At 35.5% G+C, this 15,021-nt stretch overlaps 1 protein-coding gene across 1 annotated transcript in view; it reads right to left on the bottom strand.

Annotated features, from left to right (window-relative positions):
- LOC150099371 (uncharacterized) overlaps window positions 1–15,021 on the bottom strand; it is a 222,429-nt gene that overhangs the window by 161,024 nt on the left and 46,384 nt on the right. Inside the window, exon 4 of the mRNA XM_090403581.1 lies at window positions 7,345–7,457. Within this exon, the coding sequence (XP_090259707.1) occupies window positions 7,345–7,457 (113 nt within the window). The remainder of the gene's footprint in view (window positions 1–7,344; window positions 7,458–15,021) is intronic.

Raw genomic sequence — 15,021 nt, 5'->3', positions numbered from 1 at the left:
AAATTCAACATCAACATAAGAAGCATCAATAGAAAAGTAAAATTCACAAAAGGACTCCATACAGAAGTATATGGACATAACTGATGTTACTGAGATAAACAAAACTAAAACAGGTGACATCCTCTATGTTATAGATATAGGATGTTATACATGGACAATAGCAATCAAGAAAAAAGGAAGAATAGAGATAGCATTAAACACCAAACATGAACTTCTTGTTTTGCAGATATTTTCAAAGAGAATCATGTGGGCAAATTTCAAAATGGAGAATAATTGGACAATGAAATCTATCTGTGTCTATGGTATCACAGAAGCTACTAAGGAAGAATTGGAGGAATTTTTCCAATATACAGATGTGCACAAATTCACATGAGGAGAAAACACAAGAAAATTCTAATTTATGTTACTGTTGAGAGCAATATGTTCATGTTGGTTCAGGATTAAAGGAAAGTACACAGAATTTCAAGATGTAAGACATTTATCATATTATGACAGAAAGTAGCAAAACCAGGAGATTTGAAATAGGAAGTGGTCATTGTTAGTTTTAAGAGAATAGAAATTAGTATCATATTGGAAAGAAAAATAGGTAAGAAAGTTTTAAAAGAATTAAAGCCAAGCAGCTCTTCTGAGATGAACTGAAGACTCAACTATACAAATATTATTGGGGAAAAAAAAAGTTTGAAAACTGGAACCAAACCTTGGTTCTGGTTTTGAAACTCATTCTTGGTTCTGGTAGCTAAAAAGAAAACTGATTGATTCAATTAGGGTAGAATGTGGTGAGGTTGTCTGAAAGAAGTTAGAGGTGGTCCTGAAAAAGAAAAAGGCATATTCAAGTTTGTAGCAAGTAAGATGGCAGATGCCTTGAGAGAATACAGAGAAAAACAAGAGAGCTAAGCTGTCTAAAAAGTCATGGACATCATAATGGTGATATAGAGTGATTACTTTGAAAGATTATTACAGTCACAGAACTGTGGTGGAAAATATTCAAGAGGAATGCAATCAGGAGTACATATCAAACCTTGACAGACAGAACAAAATCTGAAATGTGGATGGTCAGATGGAGTACATGGCAAACAAAGCAGAAATATTCAATCCCTAAGCAGAATGGATGATTGTATTTCACAGTTATCTATGAAAAGAGAATACTGAATGTGGGAATAGAGAGGAATTTTCATACCGTTTCAGGAAACATTTATGCAAGCATACTTGAGAAGAGATTAAGAAAAATGGTGAAAAGAAATTTGTGGAAGACAAGCTGGATTTGGTCAACAGGGATTAAGTAACAGATTTTCACTTTGTGAGAAACAGTTGACAAATCATGGGAATATAAGAAGGATCTGTATATTTAAGTTTTGTAAATCTGGAAAAGCATATGACAAAATGTCAAGAGAAAAGCTTTTCAAGATGCAACATTTATATGAGGTAATATCTGAAAAGCTTTTCAATACATTAATTGCACAGAACAACACAATCTATATTTAAATCAGCAGTTAAAAGTAAAGGAAGTACAGAAAAATTATTTGATGTAAAATTAGGTGTAAATGAAAGTGCGCATTATCTCTGCTCTTATTTAACATCTATATGGATCATATTATGAAAGAAAGTAGCATTAAACATGATATCAAAATTGGAAATAACAAATTCAGATGACATTACATTTCTAAACAAATCCAGTGTAAGTTACCAGGATTCTTTAACTAACCTGAATAACTTGGAAGAAATTTAGTAAACAAACAAGCAATACAAAGACCAAACAATCACAACAGGCAGAAACATAGAAAAGTTTAACTGCATTCTCAATGGAGAACATATACAAGTAAAATATTTCAGTTATTTAGATACATTTTTTTATAAGTGAAGATGGCAAATTAAATATGGAAACAGACAAAAAATAAATAACCAAAGCTGGTATAATGGGCAGCCAATTGAATAAGATTTCAAATCAATTTAACTTACTCATCTGAGAGTTGGGTTAGAAATACAACACTTGATCAAAGACCAAAGAACAGATATGAGAAATCAGAGAAAAATTAAGGGAGTGTCCAGAGATGTCAAATGGCACAATCATGTGCAAAATGAAGACAACATTAGAAAGAAACTTGATACTGTTAAGATTCAAGAATGTGTGTGTGGAGATTTAATCTAAGGTTAATCACTTAAACAGAATAGGAGAGGAAAGGCTAGAAAAAGAGGCTTAATGACAGGAAAAAGACCCAGAGGAAGACGAAGATCTAGGCTGACTGATGCAATCTGAAGTTCTTTAGAAGGCAGAAATATCCATCATGCTAATGTTGGAATGCTGACAAATGATAGACTATTGAAAGTTTATTTTTCACTTGGTTAGAGTATGATAAATTTAGTTTAATCCTTTATCCAAGTGTGAGCAAACAAAGTTTGCACCTGAAAGTATCTTCAGGACTGGGGTAAGGTGGTACAACACCAGGGAAACTCGTTGCAAAGGTGGAGCAAGCTACCAACACTCCTGTCTCAGTATCTCCTATAATGCAAAACACATCTCCTTGCGAATATGTCCAATGTTATGCATTAAGGGAAGGGCCACTACCCAGACTAGTTTCGACCTTTATTGAGGTCTCTTCAGTGGGAGCCAGGCCCAAGATGAGATACCAGGCAGAAGCATTTGCAGGTCATCTCTACCTATAGGAGTTGCCAAATGGTGTGCCACCCTTTTTTAATAAATTACTCTGGATTTAGAGAAAGATGTTGAAAGTTTATTTTTCACTTGGTTAGAGTATAATAAATTTAGTTTAATCCTTCATCCAAATGTGAGACAGGAGTGTTGATAGCTTGCTCCACCTTTGCAACGAGTTTCCCTGGTGTTGTACCACCTTACCCCAGTCCTGAAGATACTTTCAGGTGCAAACTTTGTTTGCTCACACTTGGATAAATGATAGACTAATTTGAAGGGAAATCATTGATAGAAGGTTAGTAATAACAAATTCAATCATATAGTGCTGTTGTAGAATCCTGTATAGCTCTTGAGGGAACATATCAAGAATTTGACATCAAATATGAGCAAACACAATCTAGCTTTCCATATTTTAATTATATTTTGATAACATACTATGGAGATGATTTTCATCTCCAACTTTCTCATATCAACAATGGCAATAGTTATCTTAGGGATAAAGTATCTTTCAAACACAAAATGAGCTGTTATGCTCAAAAACTGTACAAATTAAAGAAATACTGTATATTATACCATATTTCTTTAATTTAGTTCTAAGAGAAAAGTATCAATTTATGCTAGCTGTTCATCATTAGGTTTTTGCTCAGTTGAGAAAACGATCACTTATTATTTTTTTTTTGGGGGGGGGGGGGTTTCTTTGAAAAAAATTATTTTTTTTCAAAGAAAAAAACCCTTGTTTATGATCTTTGCATGCAAAGTGTTTGTAGAAGTCAGTTAAGGAGTAAATTGGAGTGAAATAAAGTAAAATACATAACTCAAAAATTCATCTGCTTGTTACATCTGAAGTTTCTGCAGTTTGTTTCTTGAAATTTTGTGGTAGTAGCCAGAATGTTCTGACATCTCAGAAGAATGTATAATTTTTAATATTGTTCTTTCTTTATACACAAAGTTATGAAAATCATCAAACTTAATTCCTTTGAAACAGGTTTTTAATGTAGCATTATGTAATCAATTTTTCTCCTTGCTCTATAATAAACTAATTAAAACTCTTTGTATGAAACAATAGAATCAGCCAGTATTAAAATAAATTCAACAATGGTTTTCATATTATCATCAACAGGTGACAATTTAACTTCATTTAAGTCAGTAATTACATGTTTTACTGTCGGTGGAGAGAGAACATTCAGAATTATGGCTTGCATTCTGGTTTGGAAGCAGCCACCTGTTATTTTCAACACTCTAAAAAACACTTGGGATCAGTAGGATGTTTGTGTATTGGACTATAACCATTACAACAATACAGAAGACATATCTGACCGCCAAAGAACAGGTCTATCATGCTGCATAAGGACGAAACAGCTTTTAAAGGCTGTGAAGACGCACCTCTGATATCAAAATTCAATCCTGTGAAAATGCAGAAAGTGATGTTGCAAGAGATGAGCATTTCTCAGAGAACGATGTCACGTGTACTAACTGATGACCTGAGGCGAGTCTATCGTCGTCCTAATGGACACTTCCTAACACTACAACTTATGCGGTAGAGGGTAATAAAATTGAAGGCATTTCTCTGGCAGCATACAAACAACAGACACAGAGATATTCTCTTCACAGATAAGATTTTCATTATTGAAGAGTCATTTAATTGCAAAACAATTGGCAAAATGTGCTGTGTGACCAACCCGTATGGTCACACAGCACGTGCCATAGCACCTAGGATTCAGAGAGAGAGATCATCACCCCACATCAGTGATGGTTTGGTGGGAATGACATATCAAGGAGGAGTATTCAAGTTGTATTTCTGCAAGAAAGGGGTCAAAACATTTACCAAAGTCTATCCAAGACACCATGCTGGAACCTGTGGTACAGTCCCTGAACACCTTGTTTCATGGTAGGCAGTGGACCTTATAAAAGGATTCAGCCCCTGCACGCGAGGTGAGGACTACGCAGAGTGTTGAAGGTTTTCCCACTTGGTTATACTATAAATTAAAGATGTCAAGAAATTATATTCTTGGTTTAATCCTTTATCCAAATGTAAGCAAACAAAGTTTGAATGTGAAGTTACTTCACAACTGGGCTACTACTTGTATATAGAGGCTAAATTATGGACATGTATAATGCTATGCATTATGAGAAGGGTCACTACCCAGACCGGTTTCGACCTTTATTGAGGTCTCATCAGTGGGAGCCAGACCTCAATGTAGGTCGAAACCAATCAGGGTAATGACCCTTCCCATAATGCATAGCATTATACATGTCTGTAAGGATATTACATTATGGGATACTAAAGCTATGGGATACTGATCTTAAAACTTGAGATGTTTGAGCATTGCAAGGCTTATCATATGAGTAGGACAAGCGGAGTGTGCTATCATCAGCAAAACTATGAATAGGGTTTGCAGTCACACTAGCATTGACATGTCTGAGGAGAGGACACCATCCACCATTACATATAAGGATCAATCTGAGAGAAAACTGGCAATCCATTTACACAAGGACAAAGGCAGTCCAAATGATGGTGATTTGTTGAGAATCCCTCCTTGGAGATGTCAAGAGCAATAGTACATCTCCAAACCATTCCATGGAATGGATCCAAAGGTGTGTAATGTAGGCCAGGAGATCTGTGGATCTAGGGTGGCAAAATCTGGTGGTCACTAATTAGACAAAAATTCACAAAGTATTGAAGAAACTGACTGTTGATAACCTTCTCCATTACTTTATACAAAATTGATGTGAGAACAATAGATTATGGAAAATTATGGAGACAGCTACCATGTTAGAGCAAAACTTTAGTTTAATATAAACCAAAATGAACACTCAACATTTCAACCTTCATATCAAGGTCATGATCATCTGGATCATACACATATACAGAGAAACAAGCTACACTACAATCTACGTGGCTTGCTAAAGTTACTGACCAACCGTTACAACAATTAATGGCCTGACCTCTGGTGAAAAAAAAAAAAAAAAACCTTTACTGCATCAAAGCTAGAGTCCTATTATTATTATTATCTATTAGGTTACAAAATTAAATTGGACTGGAGAGCAACATGTTTATATAAATAAAAATAAAAAAAAAATAAATAAAAAACTGTGATTATACATATAAATTTCAACCAATTGGTATGGAATAGTTTCCAATAAAAGCTGAAAATTGCTTAAAGTCCTAAAGTATGCTTAGGCTGAATATGTGCCATCCAAATTCTTGGAATTTTTATGCCACCATTATTGTTGAGATTAGAGTGATTAACTCCTTAACATACAAAGACGTCTGTGACACGTCTTTTGTTTATTGCACCAAAATTGATTTTAAATTTTGGTTTCACATATAAATACAACTGAATATAGACGCTAGACAATCTTGTGCATATTTCCTTTCAGCCGAGAAAAGTTGCCAACAGCGTGTATCGGCTATTTCGTTTGCGTTTGCACAAATTCATCATTATTTTTCAACTAATGATGAATTTGATTAAGCAAATCACTCTCGCCCAAAAAATTGGCAGAAAAACGACTGCTTTCTGATTTTTAATTGGTACATTAAGGGGTTAATCAGAATTTTACAGGATTTTTTAAATTTTCTTTCATACCAGGTTTTTGTATGATGTAAAGAGCAGGTACTTTTCCAATCAATTTGGTGTAGGGTGTTGAGAGCATGATCTGAGAGGCTTGCTTCACCAAAATTGTTATATTTAATGTGTCTTTTGTGTTCTTTTTTAGTACAGAGATTGAGGTATAGGGATTGTATGTCCAGTTTCACCAATATAAGGTAAGTTACAGGTACAGTAGATGCAATAAACTCCAGGATGTGCCACTGGGAGGAGAGGATCCTTAAAGGATTTGAATATGTTTTTTAATTTTATAGGTGGTTTAAAAGTGGCATTGAGATAATGGTGTAGGATTCTATTGATTTTTTCTGATAACCCTTTAATGTATGGGATGGCTATGGTTTTACTGTAATCTATATTCTTTTCTTCATTCTTTTTTGATGAAGTTTTATGAAGAGCTTTTATCTCAATGCCACTTTTAAACCACCTATAAAATTAAAAAACATATTCAACTCCTCTAAGCATCCTCTCTTCCCATTAGCACATCCTGGAATTTATTGCATCTACTGCACCTGTAACTTACCATATATTGTTGGAGGCTTAATGGATTTTTTACAATACTCAAAAAGAACTCTTTTTGAGTGTTGTAAAAAATCCATTAAGCCTCCAACATGATGTCCTCATAGCACTTAAGCCTCTACACATGAATTACCTTATATTGGTGAAACTGGAAGTACAATCCCTATATGTAAAAAAGAACACAAAAGACATATTTATTAACATATTAACTTCTCTGCCTCCTTTTTCATTCCATATACCTCTGTTCTTTGGAAACAGCCTCTCCTCCCACAAAGAATACAATCTTCATCTGTTCAAAAGAGGTCAATAGGTTATTCCTTTTTTCGTACCCTCTTGTCCCACATAACACTAATATGCTATAGTTCTTGCAACCTTTCCTGTGTGGACCAGATATAAATATATATATATAAAAACTGCATCCTTGTTCCTGTTCCATTCTGAAGTGTTGGAGATAACTGTTGATGAAATATTATTATGTTTAATTATACTTCTTTTCATAGATGAATTAAACCACTCACTAAAGATAATACTAATTAACACAACACTCTAAAAATGAAATTCCAGAAAATTTACCTGTTCCTGCTGCCGTGATAGATTTTCTGGAGTTAAAAAGTGGCGTAAATGGCTTAAGATGGTTTCCAATTCCATAACTGTATGCTGAACATTTGGATATTCTTCACTATTTCCTGTGTGTGTATATATATATAAATCAAGTTATCAACAATACCTCTACAAGCATGCTAAACATGATATACTATGATGTGTAATAAATAAAAAAGTGGAGTGGACCGTATAGAATAAATGCCTGAGGTTAATGCAACTAGACAAGTGTATTATTATTATAATTATTATACAGGTATTTCCATGGAGTCAGAAGATCCATTATTCACCATCAAAAGAAACACAAAACATATAAAAATGGAGGAAAACTCATGTAAAAAACTTTGTTAACATAGAATTTTATCCTACTGTTGTCAACTTCTTCATGGAACACTTGGAACAATGCATTTTTGATAACATTTCACTTAGATCTACACATTAGTACAGAATTTGTGGATTATATTCTTTTCAAATGAAGTGCACTTTATCATAGGATACAATTCACCTTAAAAGAAGAAATAAACTGGTCTTTTTACAACATATTCATTTCACCTTTTTTTTTTTTTTTTTATCTGATGGTTTTAGGATTCTTTCACCAAAAAAGTTTTTAACAGTTATGCTTTCCCTATCTCTTCCAATACAGAAGAAATAACTAACATTCCTATCCCTTATGTGCAAGGTATTTCTGAATGCATAGCAAAAGTTTTAAAGTCACTGAATATTTTTGTTGCCTTTTGCCTCATCAGAAAAACTTCAACCTTTCTCACTTCTCCAAAGGACAAACTTCCATCTCTAAGTTTTCCAGGCATTTACCAGATTCCTTGTTTTTGTGGGTTGTCTTATTTAGGACAAACCAGAAGATTTGCTTTTATATGTTTAGAAGAACACAAGCCTTATATTAAATACCATGAGCCTGGACTTCCATAGCATACTATCAACACTATAAAAACACTAACTAGTTTACTGGAAAAAGACAAGGTACATAAAAGTAATTTTCTCATAGAACATCTTTATAAAGAAACATGTGAAACTTTACTTCACTGTGCCAATGTAAACAGATCTGATTGTCTTTGTCTATTCCCTTTATAGGAGACAGTACTTTTTAAATCTGCTAATTTTTCATAACTTTATTTTGTGTGTGTGTGTGTGTGTTATCTTACATTAGCTACTCAGGTGGCACTTTTTTTTTTTTTAATAGAATTGTCTGTTACTGTTTAATTGCCATTCTATAATCCTGTACTGATAATGCCTATGACACTTAGGTGAAAATTCTACATAAAGTTTTTCACGTGAGTTTTTTTTTCCTCCATTTATATTTCTTTTGATTATGCCAACTCATGGTATTTTATTACTGAAACAAATCCATTATTCACATAAGACCTATCAATATTTCTCCTTAAACTCAATCACAGACAACCACTTCTGGCAACTCATCTAGCCTTAGTACCATTGCTAACCACACCCTTACACACTTAAATGCTTTTATCATGTATTCTCTTTTCCACTTATCAGCTAGTTTTTGAAGCCCACAGATCTTCAACCTTATAGGGAGAATTCGTTAACCTGCCACAATCTTTGTCATTCATGGATCTGCACTATTTCTTCATCCCCCCCCCCCTCATAGAATTCAGGTGACAAGACTTGCATGCAGTAGCCCAGATGTAGCTTTATAAAGGGAAACAATAACTTCTCAATCCCTGCTTGTCAGTGTGTTCTTCAACAACCGTGTAATCTAATATGATGTGGATACCTTTGCAAGATGCCTTTGAAACTTCAACTCCCTGTCCACAATCACTTCTCAGTCCCTAGTCTCATGGAACTGAACTGCAGTTCAGTTCCATCAATATAGTACATTACCTGATCTCTTCTTCCCAAAATACATCACTTACACTTGATTACATTAAACAGGCAGCTATTTACTTTGCCCACACTGCTAGCCTATTTAAGTCATTGTGCAAGATTTCTACATCACCTTCATATTTGTCAATTCTGTGTGTTCACTGGTCAGTTAGCATTTGTTTAAGAAAAATTCATGCTACCTCTTATCTGAGACCAGCTAACTTCAGTTGGAAAGGAATGGAAAATTTTCTTTGAGTCCTCATTTGCATGTTACATATATCAGCAAACACACACACACACACACACACACACACACACACACACACACACACTCTGAGCTAGCTTTGGATTAGGAACACCAATCTAATAATGCGTTGTTCCACCTCTCTGTGCAATCACAGTTTGCAGATGCCTAGGAACAGATTCCACAAGGTGCTGAACATCCTCCAAGCATAACTTGACCCATGTCCACTGCAGCAACTCTATCAGTTCATGCTCATTCCATGGAGGAGGATCAGCAGATCCCAGATATCTAGCATATCCCAAACGTGTTCAATTGGGTTAGTCAGGGGAGTTTGGGGGCCAAGGCAATATGCTGAATTCATTGACATGTTCCTCCAACCACTCAGTAATTGTATGAGCCCAATACAAGGTGTGTTGTCCTGTTGAAAGATAGCACTGTGGTCGGGATAGACCTCCTGCAGATATGGAGGGCAAAGTCTCTGTAGTGTTCACTATTCAGTGTTTGTGGGATGATAAGCAACGGACCTAGGGCGTGCCAGGAACAAGCTCCCCCAGACCATAACACCACCTCTGCCAGCCTGTTCAACCCCAACTGTGCAACCAGGGGATAGGGCTTCATGCTGTTTACACCAAGTGTGAACCTGGCCATCAGCATGGTGCAGCAGGAAACTGGACTCATCACTCTAGACGACCTTCTTCCATCTGCCAAGGGTCCACTGCAAATGTTCCTTGGCCCATACAAGGTGTTGTTTGCGATACACCTGGCTGTCATTATGGGTATTCTGGTTGAATATCCATAATCTTTCCTTCACCTGGGGTCTCCGACTACAGAACCCCAGGTGAAGCAAGGTACAGTGCATATGGAAATGGATCAAGCTGCCCTGCTCTTGTACTGGTGGGTGAACTATGTGACTGTTGCACATCGTTGCTCAGATACCAATTGTGACACCTGACACTCACCTATAGGATCAACCAAGTATGGCTGACCAATATAAGCCCTTCTGCTGGGTGTATGCTCATGATTAATCCAGTCTTGGTACACCTTTGATACATTAGTATGGGAGCAACCAACAAGGTGTGACTGTTTCCGAAATGTTGGCACCTACCCTCCTATCTGCCCACAAACTGGCTTGCATCACCATGTTGTCTATGCTGTCTACTAATGGGCAAAGAGACATATCTGGGATGGTTTTGGTAATCTCTTTGGAACAAGATGTAACTTTTTTTTAAAAAATAATTTCTACACTTTTTTCTTTTAGGATTTTATAGGATGCTAAAAAGAGGTCCTTAAAGAGATGGCTCAGTTTTCTGTTGTAATCTGCTTGGATACATGTGAGATACATTTTATAGTGCATCTTCACAGCCAACTTCTTACAGTAAACTTCACCATACAAAAAGTAATAACTATCTCCCTTTTCTAGACACACCAGTGACAACTTCCTAGTGGTGCATTATCCTTTTCAATTTACAGAAACCCCATTACACAGGAAGGTATTTACATAAGAAATTACACCACCACTGTTCTCAACAACCCTTCCAAAGACATCCTCAAAATACTTACTCACCGAGTCAGAGCTATTGGTTCAAATGACACAGCCCTTGAAAATGAGCTCAGAGACCTTGAACACCTTTCTAGCTAATGGCTACAGCCTGTATAAATTAGATAAAATACTGCATGCACCTCCATCCCTTCTGCAACCAACACAAGATCACAGCAAAACAATTCCTATCCCATATATTAAAGGTACATCAAGGGAAAAAATAGTCAGTCTCTGCAACTATGATATCCATGCCATTTTCAAACCTTTAATTCAACTAGCTACTGTCATCTTGTTCTTCTAAAGATCAACTTCATCCTCTTGCACATCCTGGAATGTATAAAGTTCTTGTGCCTGTAGTTTAGCCTACTTTAGTAGATTAGTTATCTGCCTTGAAGAATGCAAAAATTATATTTGCAATCATCTGTATGGCAAGTAGGGATTGGCAGACCATGCTCTCTGGATACCTCTTCAAATAAGAATTAGATCGAAGAAAAACATCAATATTATAAAAAAAAAAGGTCTAATAGACTATTTCTAGAGTCAGCATTAGCTATGAAGTACTCTCCCAACTTCAACAAGTATGGTTGCATTAATTTGCCAAAGATCTGGGAGACTGTCATTTTGACACCTGATAGCGTGACTTCTCCGAATTAATTTTAGGTTATCTGGTCCACAGAAAGAGTAGAGCACATTGTAAGGACATTAGTTCAGTTACAATTTGAATTGTTTTCCACATTTATTTGGTTCAGTGTTGTGCTTGTCACAGTTATAGTTGTGCTCTGAAGATGTGAATACAAAATATTAGGAACTTTAATACATGTATGATTTCCTTTTTTGATGGTGCTTATACCATGAAGCTCTCTTCTGAATAATCTACAGCACTTAAGCTTTTCTATATGTAAAGCAGATCTTCAAAGGCTCTAACATTTCTAAAATCCAACTGATGATGAGCAACAAAAATAGAAAGTGTATCCTGTGCTGAAATGTTTTCTTGAATTCAACAACAGCTTTATCACAAAAATTTGTAGTAGTTACTGTGTGTGTGTGTGTGTGTGTATATATATATATATATATATATATATATATCTGTAAATTTTGACAACTTCTAGCTCAACTGGGTAGAATATCACAGCTTGTATAGATTAAAGATACCAAGAAATTATATATTTGGTTTAATCCTTTATATAAATGCAAGCAAACAAAGTTTGCCTCTTTATTTTCAGGACTGGGACATTTTAATAATAAGATGACACCTTTTGGCTACTCATATATGAAAATATGACTTCTATATTACTTCAACCTTATTATCACCTCTGAGTCTGGCTCCCACTGATGAGACCTCAATAAAGGTCGAAACCGGTCTGGGTTTGACCTTTATCCTTTATATTGATCATGAAGTCAATGCACTATCATGGATACGAATGTGAAACATTCTAACCATCAAAAAAATAAAATTAAATATTTCCTAAAATAAAGAGCCAAAAGAGCCACTTCGGTGATGCAAAATTTATAAAAATCAAGTGGATATTTAAATCCAGCATTATTTCAAAGTGGAATATAGAAACTATAAACGTTTTTCGAATGAAATTTGAGCAGAGAGCTTACGGGAATACACTTCTGGTATTTACGAGTTGTCCTAGCCAGACCTTATAGGAGACATGCCCGCTATGACAGCGTCCATATATTTGTCTCCTGGTCCATTTTGATAAAGTTTCACTGGCGTGACAGCTGTTTAAATTGTTGGTTTTCATCAGAGACCAGGCAGAAACCTTAAGAGAACAAAAACTCTCAGTACTAAGGAACTTCAAACATCAGAGAGATGTATTTTTTGTAAGTGAACTCTTGGTCAGTGCGTAAAAGTATTTACGCACTGACCTTTGGCTCTTTAAAATAAAGAGCCAAAAGGCTTCACTTCAGCGATTTAAACTACGCTTCGCTTACGAAAAATACACCTCTCCAATGTTTCAAGTTACTTAGTACTGAGAGGTTTTGCTCTCTTAAGGTTTCTGCCTGGTCTCTGATGAAAACCAACCAGTTTGAAACAGTTGTCAGGCCAGTGAAACTTTATCAAAATGGAACAGGAGGCGAATATATGGACATTGTCATAGCGGGCATGTCTCCTATAAGGTCTGGCTTGGGAAACTCATAAATACCGAAGTGTATTCCAGTAAGCTCTCTGGTCAAATTTCATATGAACCCTTTATAGTTTCTATATTCGGCTTTAAAATAATGTTGGATTTAATATCCACTTGATTTTTATAAAATTAAATACATTGTTATTTTACTCCACGAGTGTCTTTAAATATAGGTTGGACATAGGTGGGGAATAATGTGGAGTAGATTAAGCTTACAAACACATTAAAGTATAACAGTCTCACACATTAATAATATAAGAAACTGGCACAGAAGGTAGGATGTGAGAATGAAGTCTTTAATATAATACATGGCACAATCGATAGGATTGGTAAAACTACAAATTTAATATAACAGTATCTTGCAGGTTTGCAGGTTGCAACACAAGGTGCACTTTAAGAGACAGCAACTGATTTATACACCAAGCAGCCAACACGGCAGCAAAGTCAAATACTTCTCTCACCACCCTTACTGAAGGACTAAGCTGTTCCTAGTCACTTGTGTCTGAGCATGCTTTGTTTTATCTGCAAATACTATCTTTAAAAAGAAATGTTAGTTACACTGAACAGGGAAAAATGTCGGGAAAAAGAAGATAGCGCTAAAAATTAAACTTGAACACATGCTAAAGCTAGATGAGTTGCCAGGACAACAGGTGTAAACCAGTATGTATGGTCACCATATATAGTACCCATCTATAAAAAAGGGAAATAAAACTGAATGCAAAGGAATTTCACTATTGAGTGTTCCTGGTTAGATTTATGCAAGCATACTTGAGAAAAGACGAAGAAAAATCATGGGAAGGAAAATTGGAGAGAAACACGCTGAATTTAGTTCAAATAGAAGTTGTCACTTCTATTTAAGAAACTAGATGAGAAACCATGGGAATATAACAAGGATATCTAAAAGGCATAAGACAAGACATCGAGAGAAAAGTTGTTCAAAATGCTAAAGTTATATGGAATAATTGGATATTATATCAAGCAACAGTCTATATTTGAGTTTTAAGTTAGTAGTTAGATTATTGCTAGTATGAAGGAAAGTGGCTTTAAACGTAATATCTAAATTGGAGATGTTAATCTCAGCTCTACTTTTTGCTGGAGATGTTATAATCCTAAATAAAACCAGTATAAGTCTGCAGGATTCCCAAACTAAATTGATTAACTGCTGTAATAAATTTGGTGTGGAAATCAGCAATAAAAAGACAATGAAAACAGGAAGGAACAGTGAGAACATCAACTGCATTCTGAATGGTGAACCTATAGAACAAGTAAAACATTTCAGCTATTTACGCACAATTATTTTATTTATTTTTTTTTTTATGTTGGGTCCATACACAGGAGGTTGATTGGTAAACCTATAGTACATTAGTACCATGTATGGGTGGTGGGTTGGGAAAGGAGGAATTTGTTTACATTTGATTTGAATGACTTTAAATTGTATTCGTTGGGAAACACAACAGGTTGGAGACTGTTCCACAGTGCAGCAGTTGCAGGGATGAAGGAAGAGGAAAAGAAATTTGTTCTATTTGTTTCTAGGTGTACTGTGAAGGGATGTTGTGCAGTAGCTGCACGTGTTCCAATGAGCTTAGTACTGAGAGGAGGAATTATTGATATTATTTCGGATGAGCATTTCCCATAGAAATATTTGTAGAATATACTTACTGCAGAGACCAAATGTCTGTGTGAAAGTAGGGGGAGAGTTGATAAGGGATGGCTCATTGATAAGTTTAATTGCCCTCCTCTGTATTGAGTCAAGAATTTTGAGAGAGCTTTTAGGGGCTCCACCCCCATATGTGGGAGTAGTATTCAATAGTTGGGTGGATTTGTGACTTGTATAATGTTAATAGCTGTTCGGGGGTGAAGTAACGTCTTGAGCGGAAGAGAAATCATAGTTT

The sequence above is a fragment of the Typopeltis vanoorti genome, chromosome 14 (assembly GCF_054136105.1).
Source record: "Typopeltis vanoorti isolate ZY-2024b chromosome 14, IOZ_Tvanoo_1.0, whole genome shotgun sequence".
Lineage (NCBI taxonomy): Eukaryota > Metazoa > Arthropoda > Arachnida > Uropygi > Thelyphonidae > Typopeltis > Typopeltis vanoorti.
Note: the sequence above shows the minus strand (reverse complement) of the source record. Positions and strands in the feature narration are given on the sequence as shown.